Below are 22,209 nucleotides of genomic sequence, written 5' to 3' on the forward strand. Positions count from 1 at the left end.
AATAAAAAAATAATATATATATATATATATTCAGGACAGGACGGGACATCACGGTGGTAATTTCGTGTCTCATCCCCTCCCGATCCCTTTCCTGTCTCGTCCCATAAAATCTCATCCCGATTATTTTTGAGTCGGGATAAGACCCGTTCCAATATGATCAGGACGATATCGGGGCAATCGAGACGGATTCAAATTAAACACACCTAACTGCTATAATGATTCAAGGGCTTAAAGTATATTATATAAGAGACTAAAGAACCAAGCATCCTATGTCTTTGCATAAAACTTAAATTTAAAGTGAATAATGTTGCTAATAACTTATGAATCACATAACTTTTTACGTATTTTAATATTTAACAATATATATTAATATATTGATTAGCACGATGCTTGAAACCATTTATTTTAATTAATCTTCAACTTTTAAGAATTAGAAGTGCCGAGAAGAATGGCTCCACTTTACCACCGCACAATAAAACTAGATTTTACACTATTGTGATACACATGAAATTTAATCCTCTAATTGATCTAGGAGGAAAGAAGAAGAGGAGGAAGATGATTCTAATAAGGGAAATTAATAAATTTTAAATAAATGAACAAACAAGATTATAAAATTTTAGTAAAGAAAGGGTGTAAAATTGAAAGTGTAACAAAATTCAATTATAAACTCTTAACCTGAGTTCTCTGTATATATATTTTTTTAAAATTGTCGGTATTTCATTCATATCTTAAAGTACCAAATATATTATCAAAACTAATAAAATTAAAATATTTAGTAAACATTAAAATGATAATTTAAAAAATAGTACATAAAATGTGTAAAACATTTATAGTGAAAGAGAGATAATCTATTTTATTTTCTGAATTAAAATTGAGAGAGAGAGAACTATTAGAATTAGAATAGTTTAAAAGAACATGAAAAAAGTTCTGCACAATGTTTCCTGGCCCTACTTTTGTTTTTGTTTTTTGTCGTCAGATCGGCAGATACCTCTACAATGAAGTAAGAAAGATAATACAAGATTAAAATAAATTATGGGGCTTTGTAGGAAAAATAACGTAAAAAGAACACTAATTCAATGCAATTTATAAAAGTAAAGATTTTTTGACATGCAATTATCCAAAAAAAAAAGATTTTTTCACGTGCAGATTTTTATCTTAAATCACAGTGTGCACACTTTTTTTTTTTTTTAAATCAAGTATGGCTTTCTGCGAGTTGAAATTTTTCTTTTTTATATTTAAAAGATTCCCTGCAACAGTGAGGTGAAATTTTTCTTTTTTATATTACAAAATAACTCAGGTACGCTGAGGAGTAATTAAACATCTGCGTTAATGAAATACTATACGAATCTGAAAGTGAAATATACGAAGCGGGGAAAAGAAAACGGAGAAGAAGAAGAAGGGGGTTCAGTGCAAGAAAAACAACCGAGTCGGAAACAGACCAAGACATAGACTCGGGCAATCAAGCGGCAAAGGCCATTGCTTTCTGCTTCACTGAGAAGATGAACGCCGGCCCATCTGGTTTTAGTGCGTACTGTCTCTTTTTTTTAACCCAATAATAATCAGGGTGCACTTATTGGAAATATTTTTCTCTTAGATTCATAATCAAATGCTTAGTTGTCTGTGTATGTTACAGCCAATGCTCCTGTCACAAGGACTTTCATCATCGCATCAGCTCTTTTTACTATCTTCTTCGGGATCCAAGGCCGTTATAATAGACTGGGATTGTCTTATCAGGTGCCCTTCCCAATTTGTTTGATCTATTTTTGTTTTCTCTGATTTACTATCTGGGGTAAAAGAAATTCCTTAATAGATGCCAAAGCAATTGTACGTTTGAATCGATAGTTTTAATCTTTGTTAGAATATTAAAACGAACTGGCCGTTGGGTATTTCAATATGCAAATTAAGTTTGACGCTTGAGGATATTGTTATTAATCCTTAAACGTGCACTTTAATTTCTACTTCGATTTCTTTTAAATTGGGTCACTGATACTTTTTGCTACCATTATTCAAGTTGCAGAGCCAGATTACCTGGCACGCTAATTGTGAATTTGTGATACTAAGGTCATGCAATTGATCTGACATAATTTTCATTTGCTATAAATCAGAGCTTCATTAGTAGACTCCGTTTTCCTTGTAAATTGTTGTCAAGATCTTGCTAGAGATGAACATGCCTGGAGGAAGAATATTTACAAAGAGAATTATCTGACTGTTGTTGTCAATAAAAATGAAAGGAAAAAAAGACTGGTGAACCTCATACAATTTCTACATACTCTTACCCTATATTGCTCACTCCCTGGCAGGACATATTTGGAAAGCTTCGCCTTTGGAAGTTGATTATGTCCATATTTGCCTTTTCATCAACCCCGGAGTCGATGTTTGGACTGTTTCTGCTATATTATTTTAGGGTCTTTGAGAGACAGATAGGTTCCAATAAATACTCGGTAAGTCAGTTGTGAGTTTATATTCAAGAATTTTTGAGCAATCTTCTAATATATTTCCAGGACCAAGTTTGGCCTGACCAAAGGTTGATGAATAGATTAGAATATGTTTATTTAAGATTGATGCCCTTTGCTGAACCATTTTTATGTTGCTACTGTCAATGCTATTTGTTACCTCGCAGAAATTGTCATTAGTCTAGCACAATCATTTTGTCATAAGATTTCAAAAATAGCAATTACTCTATCATCAATGTTTGCAATTTGTGTGATTTATTTCAATGCCATCATTGCCTCAAGCAACCTGCTAAGTTTATTTTGTTTTTCTTTCAGGGGCATTACACTATTTTCTATACCCTGTATATTATTTTGAAATATCTCCACTCCTAATGCAGGTCTTCATCACATTCTCCATGTTAATATCACTACTATTTGAGGTGCTTTCTGTAGCAATCTTAAAAGGTATTCATTCTTAATATAATATTTTATCTTGCCTTTCAACTCCAGAACCTTGTTTGATCAATCTGTTTTCTAATGCATGTTTTAATGATAGCGTTTGCTTCATATTTTGCTCCTGCATGGTGCTTATGTTCTTGCGCTTAGTTTCCTTCTTGACAGTTTTTGCCTCTTCTTTCTTTTATAAGGTGCCTTCCCAGCACCAACATTACAAGTTGTTGTTGGTCATGGTTTCTGTCAGTGGCCTGTATCAGTAAATGGAACTTTAGGATGTTTGACATAGTGCAAGATGACCTATTGAATTTATCATTTGTTCCTGAATACCTCATGTGGTCATGACTGTGATAATAAGTTGGTTATAACCACATTGCTTGCATTATTTGAATTTTGATGACTAAATATTGTCAAGCTTTTGTCATGTAATGTTTTAATTCATAATTCCTATAATTAACCTATTATTTTTTCCGCTTTGATGGTGGGTTCTTTGAGTTGGATCATGGATGCCCTTTAGGGGTTCTAAGCAGGAGTTGGGCTGGTTTCTTTTCCTATTTCAGCTTTGAGTTTGTCTTTGCTTGCTATTGGTCCTATATATTGACATGTCTAAGGATGATGCAAATAAACAAGTAACATAGGTATAGCTTGCCATTCTTGTAAGTCTATCATTATTCAAACTGACTTGTTCAATGCATTTCCTGATGACAAGATGTAGGGCTTTCCCTTTTGATTTTGATATATTGGCCCTTAGGCCTCTATATTATTGCATGGCAGGATAGTAACTGCTTCCTCATGCAACAAGCACTGAGCTTACCTAGCATGTACTCTGTTGTAAGTCTATCTCTTGAACTGAGAGTTTTAAATGAATGATAACAGAATACCAGATCCAAGACTTAATTTGATAAATTGAGTTCTATGTTTTTAGGAGTGCAGAGTGCCAATAGTGGGGTAAAGTAGTTATATAGATGTACACAGGGGTAACATTATTCTTTTTTAAATGTGGAGTGAAAACTAAGATCAGAAAATATGTTATATGAAAAGGAAATTATGTGAGAAATGCTACTTGAGCAGATGGCTGTTGAGTTGCTTGTCTTTGAAGCATGTCCATAGGCCTTCCAGAGTTAAATCATGTACAGAATTAAGTGGAAAGTGTATGTATCATAACTCTACTCAAGTCTAAATTACCCCAGAGTCAGCTTTTCATTATGTTTGTCTAACTGCAAACTGCATGGATACATCTGTACTTAGCCACTGGCTCGTGGCTAATATCAAAAGCAGAATGACAGTTGACAATCACTTAGATTCTAGATCATCCATATTTTTCTTACTGTTTTGGAGGCCTAACAGTACATATGTTTTTGGTCCAACCGTAATAATCATGGAATCAAACCCTTATCTTCCATGAGCGTACTTAGCTTTCCAGTTTCAAGGGTGTGAGCGGGTGGAAATGGATCCTGTCTAGTCATTTTCTTCTATATCTCTTTACAGCTAAATCTGATCATTCATTAATACATCCAAGGAATCGTGTCAGTCCATTCCATGATCTCATCTTATTCCTATTCATTTGTCCATTATTTACCAACAGAAAGAGCCACTTCCATTATGACAATAAAGAATAAAATACTGGATGATTGATTGGAAGCAAAAAAAAAGGAAAAAGAAAAAAGAAAACTTTTTCAAATGTTGGTGGATGGGACAGGAAGCTAAGGAAGAGAAGTTTTAAGAAAACTGAGAACAAGTACCCTCTATAGAGATATAGATGAGTGTTTGTGTTTCGAGACATTAATATCCAGGTTTTTCTTTGAGCTGTCCAATTATATTGGATAACTCATATTAGGCTGCAAAGAGGTATAGATGCCTTGAGCAGGTTTGTTTAGTAAAATCTAAACAACAGATCTTGATGGCTAGAATGAAATTTCTATGCCATGTAGAAGAATAAAGAATTCTAGGTCATCTCTTTAGTGTTTTTTTTTTTTTTAGCTTTAGTTTTGCCTTGTGGCATGCTAAATGATATAGGCATGTCATGCCTAGTTCTTTCAAGGGCCAGATGAGTAAAATTATCATGTGAGAATTTGATAGAACAGTTCACACTGAATCTTATGAAATACTCTTTTAAATTTGCATATTATAGGACTGAAGTTAAAGATTTATAATGTGATTAATTCATGTTGCTCTGTGCACAATGCAGCAAAGTAATTTATGTTTCTGAAATTCTTATTGTCCAATTGTTTTCACTCTCTGCAGATCCTGCGGCAAACTTAGTCACCTCTGGACCCTATGGTCTTATATTTGCTTCATTTGTGCCCTTTTTCTTTGACATTCCAGTTTCAACACAGGTTTCATGTAGCTGGTTTCCACTTCTCTGATAAATCATTCATATATCTAGCTGGTCTACAGGTAAGTTACAGGTGAATTATATGTTATTGTCTGTGTTTTTATAAACAATAGCTGTATATTTCATGAACAGTCAGCTGCTAAAGCTAGTTAATTTTATTGCAGCTTCTTTTATCATCGTGGAAAAGGTCTCTTTTACCAGGGATGTGTGGCATCCTTGCTGGTTCCTTGTACCGTTTAAATGTCTTCTACATACGCAGAGCAAAGGTAATTTTTAGTCTGAAGATTGAGGGTTTTTTTAAAAGGGATCAAAATCTTGTGGCGCTGCATGCCTGCGTTTATGATGATGTTCAAATCAGTTCCAGAGAGAGAGAATAATGATATTCAAAGACTGTAAATATAGATTGTTTTAATATGCAATTATTTGATTTGATCACTTGCTAGTAATTGTAAATTGTAATTAATACATGATTGTGTTCTGACATTCTGCATTACAGTTCCCAGCGTTTATTGCCTCCTTCTTTTCAAGGACTTCTTTGCCATCCATGGGGAGTCCACGTTCAGCATCAACAAGGAACGTAGTGGGAAATATGCCATCCTATCCAGCTCGCCAGATGGAGGTTATTTTTTTTTATTCTGTGCTCACAACTGTTTCACTATTTTGGTTGCATTATAATCATGATATCAATAACTCAATCAGTTTTTATGGGATAGTAATATTAACAATTTTGGCTATTTTATGCTTGATGCTGCTAAATATCCCTAGTGGTCTCCCTGACAACACCTACAAAAAAAAAAAAATTATGCAGTTTTTTGCCATAAAATTTATCATTATGAGTATGCTGTTTCTCTTGAATCTTTAATTCAGACTGCAATTATCACAATGGGTTCAGTAAAATTTTCTATATTTCATTTTATTGTTTGAGAAATAGCTGATAGAAGCAGGAAATCTGTAGACTCACTTGTTAGCTTGTAAATCTGATTCTTTTGTTTTGGCTGAAAACAAGTTAGGGAAGGGGGGAAAAAGAAATCTAGCTTTATTTCTTTTGAGGTTATGAAGTGGGTGATTTGGCGTAAGTGCCATTGAGCATTTTGGAGTATCCCTGAAAGCTTGGAAGGCTGTTACCTGCCATTGGTTTGCTACCGAACATTTTGGAGCTGTGCACAGATTATTTAATCAACATTTCCATCTTGTAAAAAATTGTATTTTAGTTTTAGTCATGCATTGTTGAGAAGGGTAGCCATAAAATTAGACGCAGTAATTTATGACTATTTGTAGTTAGTTGAACATTTATTGGCCCATCTTTAGGATGAATTATATGGAATCTATTTGAGTCTGAGTAGCTGACAATTAGAATTATGTTGGCTTACTTGAGAACTTTCTGTTTGTTGCAGAGGAACTACCCTGCTCCTGCGCAATCTGTCCCAGAACCATCCGAGGACTCTATCTCTACACTTACCTCTATGGGCTTTGATAGGGATTCTGCTAGACAGGCACTAGTGCAGGCCAGGAACGATGTTAATGTGGCCACAAACATTCTGCTGGAGGCACAATCCCACCAATAGAGTCATTGCATAAATGAAAGCCTAATTGTTTTCATTTTGACATATGGAAGCCACATCATGAAGTCCTGGAGGCTCGATGATTCTGATGTGAGGATGGTCATGGTTATGGTAACTTCAGACATTTTTTGATGCCATCCTCAACCGGGGTTCCTCCTTTTCTTTCCATGTCTCCTGTTTAGGAATGTCGGATGGATGAGAATTAGGAACCTGTACAAATTACTTATACCATAAGAAAAACATGTCCATCATTTTACATGTGAATCGGATAGCCGTAGTGACAGCCTGATAGGTTGTTATATGCAGATTGTTCTGGCACATTCATGCTTTACTCTACTAGGCTACGAAAAAGGCATCTCGTGCGGTCTGCGTCAAGTCTATTGCGATATTCCCAGTTTATTCCCTCACATCTTTAAAGAGAAAAAAAGTTTGTTACCCTAGGAGGAGAGGAAGGTGCTCCTCGTTCCTCAATATGATAATCACATTTATTGATTCTACTTCTCTCGAATTTTCGTCTGGGAGGTATAAATGCCGAAGGATATGACGGTTAGTTTGAGATAAATCTTTATTTAGATCTTTTTAATGTCATAGATTTGCAAAAGGGCTTGCTCCTTCTTGTTTTAGAACATTCGAAAATTTTGCGTAACAAATAAGGAATCTGAAGAATAATGAATTGCATGTGCTATAATTATGATTATGTCTTTTTTTAATAAGAAATTATTTAAATTATATTAGTTATGAATGTAACTTAAAAAAAATTAGAAAGCATTCCATTTTATTGTTTGACAACTAGAGACCACATGTATTCTCAGTTCTTACCATTTAACTAGAAATGTCTTCTCATATAATATAAAAAGTGAGCAGTGTAATTAACTTATAAACAACATCTTGTTATGAATTGTTAACATCTAAATTCAATTATTACTATGTGAATAAATTATAAATATCACAAGAACATAAAAATTGCAATGATCCCCAGTTGTTTCTGGGCACGAGTCATTTCATCGTTCGTATAGAATAAACTCGTAGTTATTTACTACGCTTGAAACCCATTTTCTGGAGAAACAATCAGCCTGGCATTTCCGCGGCTATAAATATATACAACTGGCAAAGACTAAATAAGGCAGGAATTTACCAATCTTTAGATCATAGATGGCTCAAAACTATTCCACAAATAATCCCAGAAGCTCCTAATAAATTCAAGTATCAGGTATCTTATTCTTCACCCTCGAAGCAATCATATTCATAAAGATACCAACCGAAAACAAGGGGCATAAACAAATCCCTTCATGCATTAATTACAACCCATCAAGCAATCAAGCCCACATAAAGGGAAAAAACCCAACTCATGGTGCTGTATTTACTAGAAATATTCGAAACCTTTCAAGGAGAGCTTCTATTGACTACAAAGTCGTTCCGTAAAGCAAACAGTTCAAGAAGGGTTCAATCGCTTTCAATTCCATTGGCTTGGGAAACTTGAGCAGAATATACGTTTTCTGACAAGATGTGTCGATGGTCTCCCAATGAGGACACGCATGAAGCTGCGTAAAGTTGGTGGGCATAAAGTGTAAAGTTAGACAGGGCTTCTATCCACTCGGCACTTGTGGATCTGAAAGGCAGGGGTTATCCAGCTTCCACAGCTGCATTGTATGCCAAACCAATTGAAGTTTCCCAAGCGAGCGTCACAGTGGGCACAGCTCAACTTCCCCTCCGATGCACCTTCCTCAACTGAATTAAGAAATATATCAGTGAAACAAAACTTTAGAATTTTTTTGCTGAATACATCTACATATTGTAAATGACCAAAGGTACCTTAAATTTTAAAATTTGGGGGTTTTCTTATTTAAGGAAAAAAATCTGAGAATTGATGAGAACTCAAAAGAAACACTAGAGTGAACCCATCCATATAACATTCAGAGCAAGCTTCAAAATTTTAGCGGGAAAAAAAGGTACGATTTTGTAAGCATCATAAGCATGTGAATATATTTCTACTAGTTTGCTACCTCACCGTCATGACCTTTTCCTTTTGGTTGGGGGTGGGGGTGGGGGTTGGGGTGGGGGGGAGTGGTTGAGTGATTGTTCACCTGCTTTCATCCACTGTAGTGGCTCAATAAATATAGAAGAACACTCAGATTCATTACATTTGTTATAGAGGCTGTCACTTCTCCACTTATGCCACTCGCTGGATGTCTCCCCTTCACCTGGAACATGGTCTACAACATGGTCCTTCAATGCAACTACACGTCGGCACTTCCTGCAGCGATATGTAGGACTACAATTATTTTCTGCTCTTGGAGCTCCTACCTCTGAAGAAACACTGACAGGTATGCCAGGATCAGCTCCAAGTTTAGAACCGTCTACTCTCACACCCGAGTTATAATTCTGACCTGAAAGGATGAGATTAAAAAAAAAAAAAAAAAAACCCTCAGATGACACAAACAAGGAGTGACCTTATTAAATTTTAAAGACTGAAACAGACCAAAAGATTCATGATATGAATACCAAAGCATGCATAAAACCGAAACAATCAGAACAATCACTACTCAGAAAACAGTCAATATTAACATATAATAATGAAAAGAAGAGCCATCTGTCACCTACGTATGATGACATGAACACTCAAGGGAATAAAAAAATTAATGATAGAGATTAGGAAAATGTGAACAAGGCACTTTATCATAAATCATTTTAGACCTCAACTCCCCTCTCCCTCATCCAAGTAAAGAGAAAGATAAAAAGTAGTTGTAGCCAAAAAATCTCTTGATTTAAGATTGGAGGCACAGGTGAGCGTGAATCATAATTAATCTTTCACTGTTGAATGCCGTGTCTTAGGTAATCATACAATAGATTTTGCTACAGGGAGCAACACTACCGTCTACCCTTGACCTACACTCAAGCTTGGTTGCATAGGCTTGGTGGTTGTTGCCTTATTTACTACCTTCTTTAATTCTTTTATTTCTAATTCTAATTCTAATTCTATTTTTTGAAAAAAGAAAATTCTAAATACAACATATGGCCTTTGGACTAGGTATTATGGGGAGAGGATAAGCAAACAAAACTGCTTTTTCAAGCATTTGAAAAGATTAATACCTCTCTCCACCAAAAATAAAAAGATCAATATCAATAAGTGGTAACGAAATATAAATAGTGTCTCTCAAGTAGCACTCTATTAGGAGATTTGAACAATCATGACTTTTAAGTTTGTCTTCTACATTAATCTATCCCTTGGCCTTCTATTTTATTTGATAGGTGAACTTTAGATATTTTTAACAATGAGGAACAAAGCCTATCTATTACATGTCATGCTACCATTAAAACTTACAAGGAAGATAAGAGATACCAAAACAGCAGAGCAGACAGAGTCGAAGCCATACCCAATACTCTCAAACGAAAGCGCCTGTATATAGAGCTAGAGCGATCCACCTTAAAGCCCATCTCCTCATACATTTTTAACTGAAGTTTAAAAAAAAAATTAAAATGATGTCATAATTCTGATTGGTATGAGATTAAAAAAAAAAATGAATGAACCATATGTTGTGAAGTTTCATTGTACACCTGCTCTAGAAAACCGTCATTGGGGCAAACGAATTCACAGCTCTTCCTTAATGATTGAAGGGCATCTGCAGGCACAGGAAAATAATTATAGAAGATAAGGAAAAAATGACAATTAAATCTAAGAGACACATACTTAAATACATTCAGTTCAAAAAAGACGGGAAGAACACTAGGGTGTGGTAAAGAATGCTCTAATTGACAATTGAACTAATAATAATAAGGCGGAATAGCCAATACATTTTTTCCCATCCTTTTCCATTTGGAATGGGGTAATGTTTATTGTGAGAATCAGCTGGTTCAGTTACCAGTTCCTTGAACTGTTCTTTAGCAGGGTAAAGACACAGGTCGATTTTGTTGTTAACAATATCTGCTACTATAATTAGGTGTATTGAAATAGGAAGCTACTTGCATGTACCAACATGTAATCCCTGAAGACTTTATACAATGTAGCGGTTCACACCTTCTTGAGATAGATGTTCAGATCTCATCAGATATGCTGTAATGATTGCTGCACTGTATGAACACACGCAAAGAAGGATGTAAACCCTTAAGACTAGACAATTGACAAAAGTGGAAAAGCAGTTACAATTTAAGCTCTTCACACCATTTCTGAAATTAATAAGTAAAGAGACATAAAAAACAAACTGTAAAAGCCCAGTTTGTATGTACTATAGCACTATTAAAGGGTCATAGAAAAAGACCTAATAATATATCTAAGTTACTGTGATAGGAGTTAAATAGAGTATTACATCAGAATAAAATTTTAAAAATGATTTCTCCTCCCTTTTATTTGTTTATTTATTTTTATAATGGGAGACAGAAGATAGTTAGGAGGCAAGTAAAAAATTATCAGACGTTAAGCACCAGAATTTGCTAGAATTATTATATATCTATAACTCTTATTCACAGTCATAACCTCAAAATCTTCTGAAGTTGTGATATATTAAATGAATTACCAGATACTTCAGCAATATATTAACAGTAAGATGGCACAAGTTCCACAAATTTCCCTTTAGTTCAGAACTAATTCTTTCCTTAGCCAAACTGCTGTCATTCTTCTGATCATTGTGGATTTGTGATGGCACTCCATATTTTCTTAAGTAGTCTTGCTCTGACTTTAATTTAAAACTCATCTTTTGTTCCAAATCACTGCATGTGAGAAATTCATGTAAATGGCTTAATGATGCACGACTAAAAAAATTCTATTGATGATGTTATTACACTTTCATATGTCATTAAAGGTTTGTATAAAACATTCTATAATTCGCTCCAATTTGTGTACCAATCACACTCACACCGTCACCTCATATCTCCCACCCCCCTCCTCAAAAATAAAATAATATATATATATATATATATAATCAAACCCACTCCAATTTATTTGCTTGTTTATCAGTTATTGACACTACCACCATCCTGTTCGATGGCATCATCATATTCTAAACCATTAAAACTGTAATGCTAGGACCAGAGATGCCAGGCATAAGCTCAGAAGGAATATTGACACATGCCTCTAGACTTCTAGCAAATTCTCAATTAATTACTTTCACTGAGCAGGAAGAATCAAGGCAATTAACTGATGAAGCAAATTGGTTATATAATACAAATGATACCTTCTTGATACTCCAGCAAAGCAGTGCACCAAAACAGAACCATCTTTCCTACTTCGATCAATAAAATTGACGCAAACATCCAAGTAATCCAATAAATCTTCATTTTCCGTATCCCTCAGAGGAACAGCCATCCTCACCAACTTCAGATCCTTACCTGCATATTCCAACGAGTACAGAAGGCTTTCCAGTGACAACGGACTTCTTGATATATCACCCAAGTCATCATCAGAAGCACCACCGTGACCACCACCCACATATACCTTCTTAATTTCCTTTGCCGGGATCGTTAGGCTACTTCGCCACTCGGAAAAGAATGATATTGAAGCAGAGCTAAGGACCGATAAGATATGCGTGATTTCATCGCTACCATTTTGAAGGATCTCCGCAGCGTCACTGATATCACCAATAAATAATTTCTCTCGGACAAGGTAAGGCATGACCACAGACAAAGCAATAGATATCCAAACACCGTCTCCTCCTCCAACTTTCCGCCGCCTTCTTTCCCTGTCAAATGTGATAATATACATAAAACTGAGAATGCTAGCCTACACTGATTGCTCAAAAATTTAAAAAAAAATGAACTAAATAGGTATGACAGTATATAAATGTATCGAGTTTGGCGCCAATATAAAGAACTTTTCTTTTGTTTTGTTTTTTTTTTTTTTTGGGGGGCACCCCCCCCCCCCCAAGTTTGTCTATGCTCGACTCCCCAAAAATCATCTAGTTCACTCAGCAGCTACCCGATTTTCAATATAACACCTCATAAAATCATGGCCCAAAAACAATACCCTCTAGCTCTTTTTATTTTTTATTTTTTTAAAATATCGCCAACCAAAACCGGTTCAATACCAGAGAAATACAGTGGAAATACACCATCCCAGAAAATGAGAGAACAAAATCATAATCCAGGATTAAATACCATAAAATTACAATCGAGGAATCAAACAATAAATTAGATATTCGTTCTATTACCTGAAGAATCGAAAAAATCTGGGGTGCGATATGATAGATCTTTCAGTCTCGTTGCACTGCTAAGGCAATCGTCAGAGCCTGCCTGGCGTTTAAATAGCGCTACGCACGTACAAGAAACTGCAACAGGCAGCGTTGGCACGTGCCGCTCTCGCCTACGGGGTTGGGATTTTTGTTTGACCTGGGGGCTTCCCACGTGTCAATATTTCAGGCGAGGTCCTTTTAAGTCGGGATGTGGGCCCATTAATGCACTTTTTGGTAATTCCAAATTCAAATCCTGTGCTACGTGGAAAGATCGAGTCCCTTGGTGAGCTTAATTGAGTGAGTCCGATTCGGGCTTCAGTCACATCCTTCCTTTTTCTTTTAGGTTTTGGGCTTTGCAATGGCATTTAATCAGTCTGTATTTGGGACCTTATAAAAAAGGTTGCCAAAAAACAGGTTTTGAATATAAACAAGCGCGGATCCAAAATTTAAGAGTGCGAAATCAAGATTAAAAAATACATATATAAATACCTACACAATACAAAGAAAGAATTAAAATCTGAATTGGTCATGGCTCCAGTCTCAACGTCTTTCCATCCTGGGGTATAAAGTCAAAATTTATGCTATGAAATGCTAAAAAATAATTGGGGGTGATAGCTAGGTATGCAGTGCTGTTAATGATGATATTGGATTATTGTTACATTGATATTGATTTTCAGAGGACGATGGTCATCTTCAGTTACTGAACGTAAGGAAGGAGAGGACTGAGAGGCGGACGGATTTGAAGCGATTTGCTAAAAGCAACAAGCATATCCATCAGGATTTGGAGATTTGGTGAGGAATTTGAAGTAGAGAGAAAGATAGAAGGACTAGTCACAGCAAGATATCATCGTGGTGGTTGTGGTCGTCCACGTTGCAAGCGAAGCTGTGAGTGACAGTTCATCGTGGGGAGAGGCACCCTATGACATCATCACATGTGGGCTCCCCATGTCAATCGGCACCCCCCCATTCTAACCATCTCTTCCAATTAAAGTTAATAATTCAGACAAATTAAATTTATTTGTTTCGAATTTAATTAGTGTTGTATTTATTTAAATCAAATTTAAAATATTATATTTTTTAAAAAAATTTATATAGTTAAATTTAACCCTACATCTTCAAGTTTCGAGCTTATTCGAATCAGTCAGAATGTTTAAAATTTTTTAAAAATATTTTTTATTTTTTTAGACTAATTTTAATTTTCAAATAATCCTATTAAGTATAAAATATTATTTTAACTTTAAAAGAATAAAATAAAAATAATAACTTATCAACTTAGTACTTAATTAGCTCTGTTACTATTTTGTTAGACTGTGTATAATTTATTCATGAATGTTTTCTTTACTTGTAAATTAATATCTTAGTTATTTAAATATTGCTCTTATCATGATCATATATAAATATTTTATATATTTTAATTAAATTATATTATTTTAATTACAATCAAGTTGATCTTAATTCAATTATGGTTAGACTACTAATTTAAAATTATTGCCTCAGTTAGTTCAAAATTTTTAATAACTTTTAGATAAATTATACTTTTTTAAGAATATGAGAAAAATAACCATCATATATTATATAAAATAAAATTATTTAATCATGAGTAAAATACTATTTTTTAAATTCTTTTTCTCTAACTTTTTATTTTGTTTAATCCTTACATGTAAGGAATTTTTACTCTAATTTATTCTTAATTTTTAATTAAATTTTATGTGGATGATAATCAAATAATTATCTAACAATATTGTTCTATTTACTATGCTTATCTAGTAGTAGAGTTGGAAATTCATATATGCCCAAATTTTATTTTTTAAATTATTTTTACTTTAAAATTAATTATCTTATTTTATTTTTAGATTTGTAAATCCTATATAGGACTCAAATTTTTTTAAAGAAAAATTGGATCTTAAAACAAAAAAATAATATTAAAATATATTTTAAATATTATTTTGAGATATTTTATTAATTAAAGATAATGAAAATATAAATATTTTTAATTTTTTTAAAAAATAACTATAGTAATGCGTTCAAGTTTATATTGTTTTAGTATAAAATAACATAAAACTCAAAAATTAATTAATATTTATTATATTTTATATATTTTTTAAAAAATTATTTTTTTATTTGGGTATTTGGAGCAAGCTCAAACTTGATTTGCCCAAATTTTTTTGAGCCTATTCAAGGACATTAAAAAATAATATTTTTTTAGACTTAGCTCAAATTTTTCAACGAACTCAGGCTAGTCTATTGAGTTTGATCCAAATTATTGACTCTACCTCTAATTCAGTTAAGAGGTGTGTTAGACACATCATGCAGTAATGTGTTATCATTCTTCATTATAATGCAATTGGTGCACCCATTCGGGGCCTACACACCTGCTTGTTGCCTTCTTTCCTAATCAAGCAATCAGCATCACATAGATGACAGAATTGATGAGAAATATTTAGATAGATTGGGTGCACCACATCATTTATAATTCATCCAATTAAAATATTTTAAATAATCTAAATAAAATCTTGTATGACATGTTTTTAATTGATTTTATTTTTATAACAGAATATATACTTCATCGATTCAAAAATGTAAGGCATTTTTTTGAGGAGTTAGATGTTAAAAAATATAAGACATTTTTAGTTTTTTAAAGTGTAATGATTATCTTTTTTTTTTTCAAAAGTGCTCCTATTGATGAATGATTTTATATTATTGTAGGGCGTTTAATATGGATAAATATGAAAAGATAGAATTAGTTTAAAAGTAGATAACTATTTTATTAGTAGTGAAATTCAATTAAAAATGTCTTATATTTTTTAATGAAGGGAGCATTTGATTTCTTGTAGTTTCTTTTTCAACTATGATTAATATCAGAATGAATTGATATTTAATATTATTTAAATATTATATTTTTATTGAACATGTTATAAATGATATAATATATTTAATTTATTTAAGTATTTCTCCAGAACTGATAATGATATTATGCCTCCAATGATGACGGAGGTGAGTGTCCAATATTAATTAGATTTGGCCTTTGATATCTCAAGACGCTTGGAAATCCAAGCCACTCTCCTCTCATTGTCCCGTTTGTGGCCCCCCCGCGGCGGCGCCCCCCGGGGGTGGGGGGGGGGGGTTGTCTGCTTTGCGTATGCAAACATATTGATATAACAGTATAACTATATATATCGGATAGTGCTAACATTCTTTTCCTGATATCATCACTAGATTGATAAGGTTTTATCTGTAATTAAACAGAGTACTAAGGTTTATGTTGTGAAGATGAAGAGCACAGAGAGCTGAACTGAAGGTTTCATTTATCCGAAAATGTAAATCCTTGCGAATTATTTTATCACAACCCAAACCCAGATAGTTTTACTTGAACATTTTCAGGGACTACACGACTATGATACAAGTATTCAATTACAGTTTACCGGAACGTATTCAGGGAATAATAGCAGTGGAGGCGTACATAAAGGAAAAGAAGGAATTTGATTCGGAAAAATAGAATACTCGCGTTGATATGGGAACGTGGGTTCCACTTGGCTGAACCGAGTCGAACAATGAAGGAACATCTGACAGCTTTTTCCATTTACTTTCCAAGTGAGCGATGCCAGTCCCATAATATGTCAAATCTCCATTATCATCACACTATAACCACTTAATTGTATTGTTGTCTCATAGAAGTGAGAGAACCGTTGCGTCTGCCTGAAAATGCGCAAGGTAACGCCTTGACAGAGAAAAGCGAGTCTGAAGCTTTTTTGGGAGTTGGAAACTGCAATTGACAGCCACTAGTTTTTGCTATATGCTTTTTACATGGCGTCATTTTTTGCGGGATATAGATTTGATCACTCGCAAATGGAAAACGGATGTTGTTGCCTTACTGATCAAGAATTGAACAAGCAGACAAGTGTACTCCATTAAAATAAGCAGTGGACTCTCCACCATCACAGTAGTTGCGAATAACGAATGAGTTGTTACCCTACTGATCAAGACTTCACTAGAAGACAAGCCTACAGCTTAAATGAAAAAGACAGTGCCGCACTGTGATACCTTTTTTTTTTTTTGTTGAACATACGAATAACGAATAAATGTAATTTTGCCGACTTGTGAAAATTTACAATTTTAACTTATCAGCCTATAATTCGCAACACCCAGAATTTCTGCCTGAAATTTTAATTACAAAGAAATTTCAGTATCATGTGAGGGTTAGCGTTAGCATGTACTTTCATCCTTGGTGTAAACAGGTATCTGCCAGTTTTTAGTGTTCTTTTTCGGGTCATCAGTAAGGCTTAGATCTGTCTCGTATTCCTTGTAAGTTTTTATGAACGTTTTAGCACCCATCAGGACAAGCCTCTCGATCATGAATAGCTGGTAATTGTTCTCGATCAGGGGAGCCAGCATGTGGCTATAGTTTGATGAATATGCCAATTTATACCTGCAAAATTGAGTCACCATCAAGATAAAACTATCAGGCTTTGGTAAAAGAAATTCAAAAATGGCAATTCATTTTATTTCAGCCATTAAGACAAAAGTTTCTCTCCAAAAACTGTTGCTTCGTTTAAATAAACACAAATTCAAACTACTATAAACTACTGGGATGATACGTACAGCCAACCTCAAATATGTTGAGCAGCTTTTCAAATAGGACCACAGACGCAAAAGAACCAATTATGAGAAACAAAATTACCATGTTATACTTTATTCTGCTCCCTTAATTTCATTAAGTAATACAAATTAAGTATAGCCAGATTCAGAATAAAATTGGCTTTAAATTCGATCAGAAGGTGGTGATGAAACCTAATTTCATATACAAGATAGCTTCCAAAATTTCTACTTTTCAGAACCCCGTATGAAAATGAGAATGACTACCTGACAGAAAGTGGTGAAAAAAATCCAGGAGTCCTCTCATTCGAAGCAATAAACAAGATTCTTCCTGCAGGGACCCATTTTGCAATTCTGCAGAGAATAAACTCAGGCCGTGTATCCCTATCAAGGTGAGGACTCAAGCTCCTCTCAACCCCAAATCTGTCCTTCCTCGTCTTTAATTTATCACCACGACGAACATGGATGGCATCATAATCTCCAAGGTCTGCTTTGATCTGTGAACAAGTATGTGTTTAGATACCAATTAATGATAAAGAGGCATCAAAGCCCAGGCATTTGATATATCCAGCATATAAGTATCAGAATTACTATAATTTTTGGCAAAGTAAAGCATGCAAAGCCTCATCTACTGATAACCTAAAATTTTCATTGATTCAGTTCTGAACTACCATTGTCAAGAAAGTGATTTTACACCACTATCACCGCAAGAAACAGTGAACTACACAACTCACAGGTGATTTTTCCACAAAGCAGGATGTCAAAACATCCAACTACACATTTAATAGCTAAATAATGTAAATTTACTATGGTACCATCGAGGAGCATACTAATGAAACAGAAGTACATGCTCACAGACTCTTGACAGAAGTAGTTATTTTTAAGCCACATTCAATTACTAAAACTCAAATATTTGACTAAAACATTAATATCTTCAGTAAAATCATTTTAGAATCAAGGAAATATCCTCCAACTCCTACTCATCATTTTCCCCAACATGTGATGTTTAGGCTTTTTTGCATATCATCATCAACTTTTTTCCTCTCCCCTCCCTACCCCCACCAACCTTCAGAAAGGAAGACAACAAAGGAACTTGGAATGAAAAATCATATCAAAAGGGAAAGAGATCATTTTGCTAGCGTAGTCAAGACTTGGATTTAGCAAGAGACAAATATCACGAGAGGAATAAAAAATACATTCCAGCAATCTGTTTGCAATTAAACAGACACTCCAAATTGTACAAACCAAAACACACCATTTCATCAATCCATGTGAGTTACAAATCGACAAATGGGATGAACTCTTACCATCTTTTACTGAATTTGCCCCTTATTAAATCCAAACTCAGTGCAGTCATGGTCACAATCAGTTCTAATTTTGATAAAATGCCACAACCGATTTTAATTGAACAACTACCAATGACTCAATGAGGGCATAGTGACATATTTACCTGAATTCAGGTCCAGGATACATGCTCTCTAAAGCTCAACAATCAGTTGGCTTTCAGCAGTAGGAACCTACCCTACACCCCTCATTCTTCCTTTTCATTTTCCATAGTATAATGGGATCAACTCAATTGACTTGCTTGAACGAATCCGCAAAACACCATATGTGCTAAAAAAAAAATTAAATTACTAGTATTATGTGGTGAACATGCCATGAATAGGCTTGCAAGTTTCAAGGTTTGGTTGTATACTCCTTTTTATTCTAATAAGCTATCAAGCGCAGAGATTAGAAATTTTCATGTGCCTGCAACTACCGATGACATAATTTTTGTTTTTGACAAATCAACATCTCCAACTCCAATAATGAAAGAGCTAAAATATCCACACAATAAATTCTTAATCATTGCAATCTCCAAGCAACAAAGTTGAAATCTATTTTCCATGCAAATTTGAAATACTACATGGGAAAATCACCAAATTAAATGGGAAAACTTAAAGAGTATACATATCAGATGGACCTTTTCAGCTGCATCTCTAAGCTTCCTTGCTGCCATTGAGGGCAAAAATGAATATGGCAACATTACAGAACTTCGTTTGTTACGCTCCTTGCATTCCATAAACCTGGAAGATCATCACTAGCGACTCAGACAAAAAGAAAAGGGGAAAAATGTAAAATTTCAAATGAACTCCTTTAACAAGAAAATGTAGGTTAATACAAGTGGCAATATGACTGAAAGCTCAAAATACTGAAGTAGGAAAGAATTTTCAAAAAGCTTCATTAGGCCATTATAATGAGATTATTGAACACTTGATACCTAAAAAACTCCCATCTACTAACAAGGATCAAGATCAAGTATGTGTTCACCAAGTATCACATATAATTACACCGTATAGAAATGAAAATTTTCAAATCCTAACTTTCCCCAGTTAACATTCAAATGCTGTGTTCCCACATATATTAGATGAAAGACAATTCTGATTCATATTACATCCAAATAATTCCCTACTCTCCTTCCTGGAAGTCAACCTTGATTCATGATATAGTCATTTAAGAAGCTGCAGTCTCTCATTCATGAATCTGATTCTAAGAAGCCAGGATGATTAAGTAAAGGAAATATAGAGGAAAATGAAGAGATATGGTTGGACGATTTACCAGGAAAGAGGGCTTGCAGTCCTGTTTATGAGCAAGAGATTGAAGAATTTATTATTTTCTTTAAGATCAATGCGCCTAACTCCTTCCACATGACCAACCCCTTGTGCTCCCAACTTCATGCTTGTTAATAGAACCCGATACCACTCTTTTGAATTGTCCAAAATAACAGGAACAGTCTCAGATATGAGGTCCATGTCATATAAAGTGTCCATGGGACAAGAACTTGCTGCCCAACTACAATATAAAATACAGCTAGTCAAGTTAAATGATCTAACAATTTTCCGTTTTAAACTATGAAAAAGCATATGCTAGAGGCAAACAAAGGTATACATATACTTAGAAAAGGCTATTGTTCATTTGAATCAAATTATAATCTAAAGCAGAAAAGAACAGCTTCTACTGTTCTCTTTCTATAACCACTTAACCAGCAGACAAGAAAGCTTCAAAGCAACTCACCTTGCCCCTGAACTGGAGGTATTGGACAGATGAAGGATCCCGTTCTTATTATGCATTGGATTAATACACATCCTTGATGGCATGACAAAAGTTCTGCAGCAAGTGTGGTCGAAATAGGTGAGAAACCTCTCTCTCTCTCTCTATATATATATATATATATTCAACCAGAACAGAATACACAGCAAGTTTAGCTGGTGAAAGCCGCAGCAGATTGGAAAGTTTAGGTTTTGAAAACTAAAGACACTCCATTCAACGACCATATCAAGATAGAGAACAAACAAGTGAACCAGAAGTGTATTACGAACTCAAGAAATGATCTTATGTGGACAGGGCCATGAAGTGTGTGCGCGTGTGCGGAGAGAGTTTTCTTTCATAAGAAGATTAAGGTTTGGGACTATCTCCTTTTACACGCCCAGACTTGCATTGCGAGTCTCTGTCAGTTCAACAGCCAGAGATCATTAATTTAGGGAAGTTACATCCTTTCTTATCTGAATTCACCATTGTCGTTAGTATGCATTAGGTAGTTTTACTTCAGGAAAAAGGAAGGAAAGGTTAAGCAACAGAAGACATAAGAAGACCTGTACAAGAACCCAATGAGAAGAACACAAAGGCATCGATGCTCACCTCTGAAGATACATGGCCTCTTCAAGGGCACACCTGAGGCTGGACTCCTGATGACCCAAACCTGCACAAGTGTCGCAGTGTTTTCCAGGGCAGTCAATTCTAGTGCCCCAGTACAAGTACCTTTCATGGCGCCTCTGTTTCACCTCGTTTTGAAGGGATGTTGAGATGAGGAGTGAGGATCCGGTTGTGGAAACCAGAGAGCGAAACAGGAACAATAGCGCGATTGCAGTGATTGCCAGGGCAAGCAGCAGAATTGGAGATCTGGATTTTGGTTTAGCATTTGGAGTGACGTGAATTGCCATTCCAAGCGGTAAAAGGAGGAAACGATTTGGCGTGCCGCGAGGGATTAAGTACACCATCCAGATCAGCACCAAGAACATGGACCCATGCTTTACGTGTCGTCAAATGACACTTTCAGGTTATCAACAGATCTCGTTCCTTCTGGTCTATTTCCCTCGGTGTCCTGACCGAACTGTACCTTTTGCTTTTTTTTTTTTTTTTTAAACCTGACAACTATGCCTCCGCTCTGTTGGCTTTTTTGGAAAATATCAATCAAGTTTTTTTTTTTTTTGCCAGAATTCACTCAATTGGGAGTAAATTTTAATAATATATTTTAAACATATACCATCAAATTTAAATATGTTCTATTCAGACATTTGATTATTACTTAGACAATCCATGAGCAATGAGAAGCCATCTCAAGACCGAACCGTAAGATGCTGGCAGAACCAATTTATGATCCAATGTTTAAGCCATCTCAAGACCGAACTGTAAGATGCTGGCAGAACCAATTTATGATCCAATGTTTGGTTTGGGCGCACGTGGCAAAGCGAACAAATTCACAAAATTTATGCAGTGGAAGGGAAGAAACTAGTCACCCATAAAATTTAAATATAAATTGTTCTTAAAAATGATGTCTACATTTGGTGCTCAATAATACTTCAAATGAAATTAACTTTAATAAAAAAAATAATTATAGATGACCACGCAAAAGA

The 22,209-nt window shown here is 34.7% G+C and overlaps 2 protein-coding genes and 1 pseudogene across 3 annotated transcripts; 1 reads left to right on the plus strand and 2 right to left on the minus strand.

The window, feature by feature from the left end:
* The first annotated feature begins 1,320 nt into the window (after nucleotides 1–1,320).
* On the plus strand, nucleotides 1,321–7,157 carry LOC129299762 (rhomboid-like protein 20; annotated as a pseudogene).
* Nucleotides 7,158–7,743: 586 nt separating this feature from the next.
* Nucleotides 7,744–13,068, minus strand: LOC129299763 (uncharacterized). 2 transcript variants are annotated; one of them, XM_054938231.1, is made up of 7 exons: nucleotides 12,923–13,068; nucleotides 11,951–12,454; nucleotides 10,798–10,850; nucleotides 10,338–10,402; nucleotides 10,157–10,235; nucleotides 8,924–9,169; nucleotides 7,744–8,510 (listed from the first exon to the last, which is right to left on the minus strand). In XM_054938231.1, the coding sequence occupies exons 2-7, from the start codon at nucleotides 12,385–12,387 to the stop codon at nucleotides 8,356–8,358; spliced, it is 1,035 nt and encodes a 344-aa protein (XP_054794206.1). In that variant the 5' UTR covers nucleotides 12,388–12,454; nucleotides 12,923–13,068; the 3' UTR covers nucleotides 7,744–8,355. The 2 variants fall into 2 exon arrangements, with proteins under 2 accessions (XP_054794206.1, XP_054794205.1); XM_054938230.1 differs by having other exon boundaries at nucleotides 8,867–9,169.
* A 3,757-nt stretch (nucleotides 13,069–16,825) lies between these two features.
* On the minus strand, nucleotides 16,826–21,651 carry LOC129299761 (uncharacterized). The gene is made up of 6 exons (XM_054938228.1): nucleotides 21,215–21,651; nucleotides 20,591–20,683; nucleotides 20,135–20,368; nucleotides 19,500–19,602; nucleotides 17,804–18,033; nucleotides 16,826–17,369 (listed from the first exon to the last, which is right to left on the minus strand). The coding sequence occupies exons 1-6, from the start codon at nucleotides 21,592–21,594 to the stop codon at nucleotides 17,147–17,149; spliced, it is 1,263 nt and encodes a 420-aa protein (XP_054794203.1). The 5' UTR covers nucleotides 21,595–21,651; the 3' UTR covers nucleotides 16,826–17,146.
* Nucleotides 21,652–22,209: the final 558 nt, after the last annotated feature.

The sequence above is a fragment of the Prosopis cineraria genome, unplaced genomic scaffold (genome assembly GCF_029017545.1).
Source record: "Prosopis cineraria cultivar Desert tree isolate PC_DT_omini unplaced genomic scaffold, ASM2901754v1 PC1288, whole genome shotgun sequence".
In the NCBI taxonomy this organism is placed as follows: Eukaryota; Viridiplantae; Streptophyta; class Magnoliopsida; order Fabales; family Fabaceae; genus Prosopis; species Prosopis cineraria.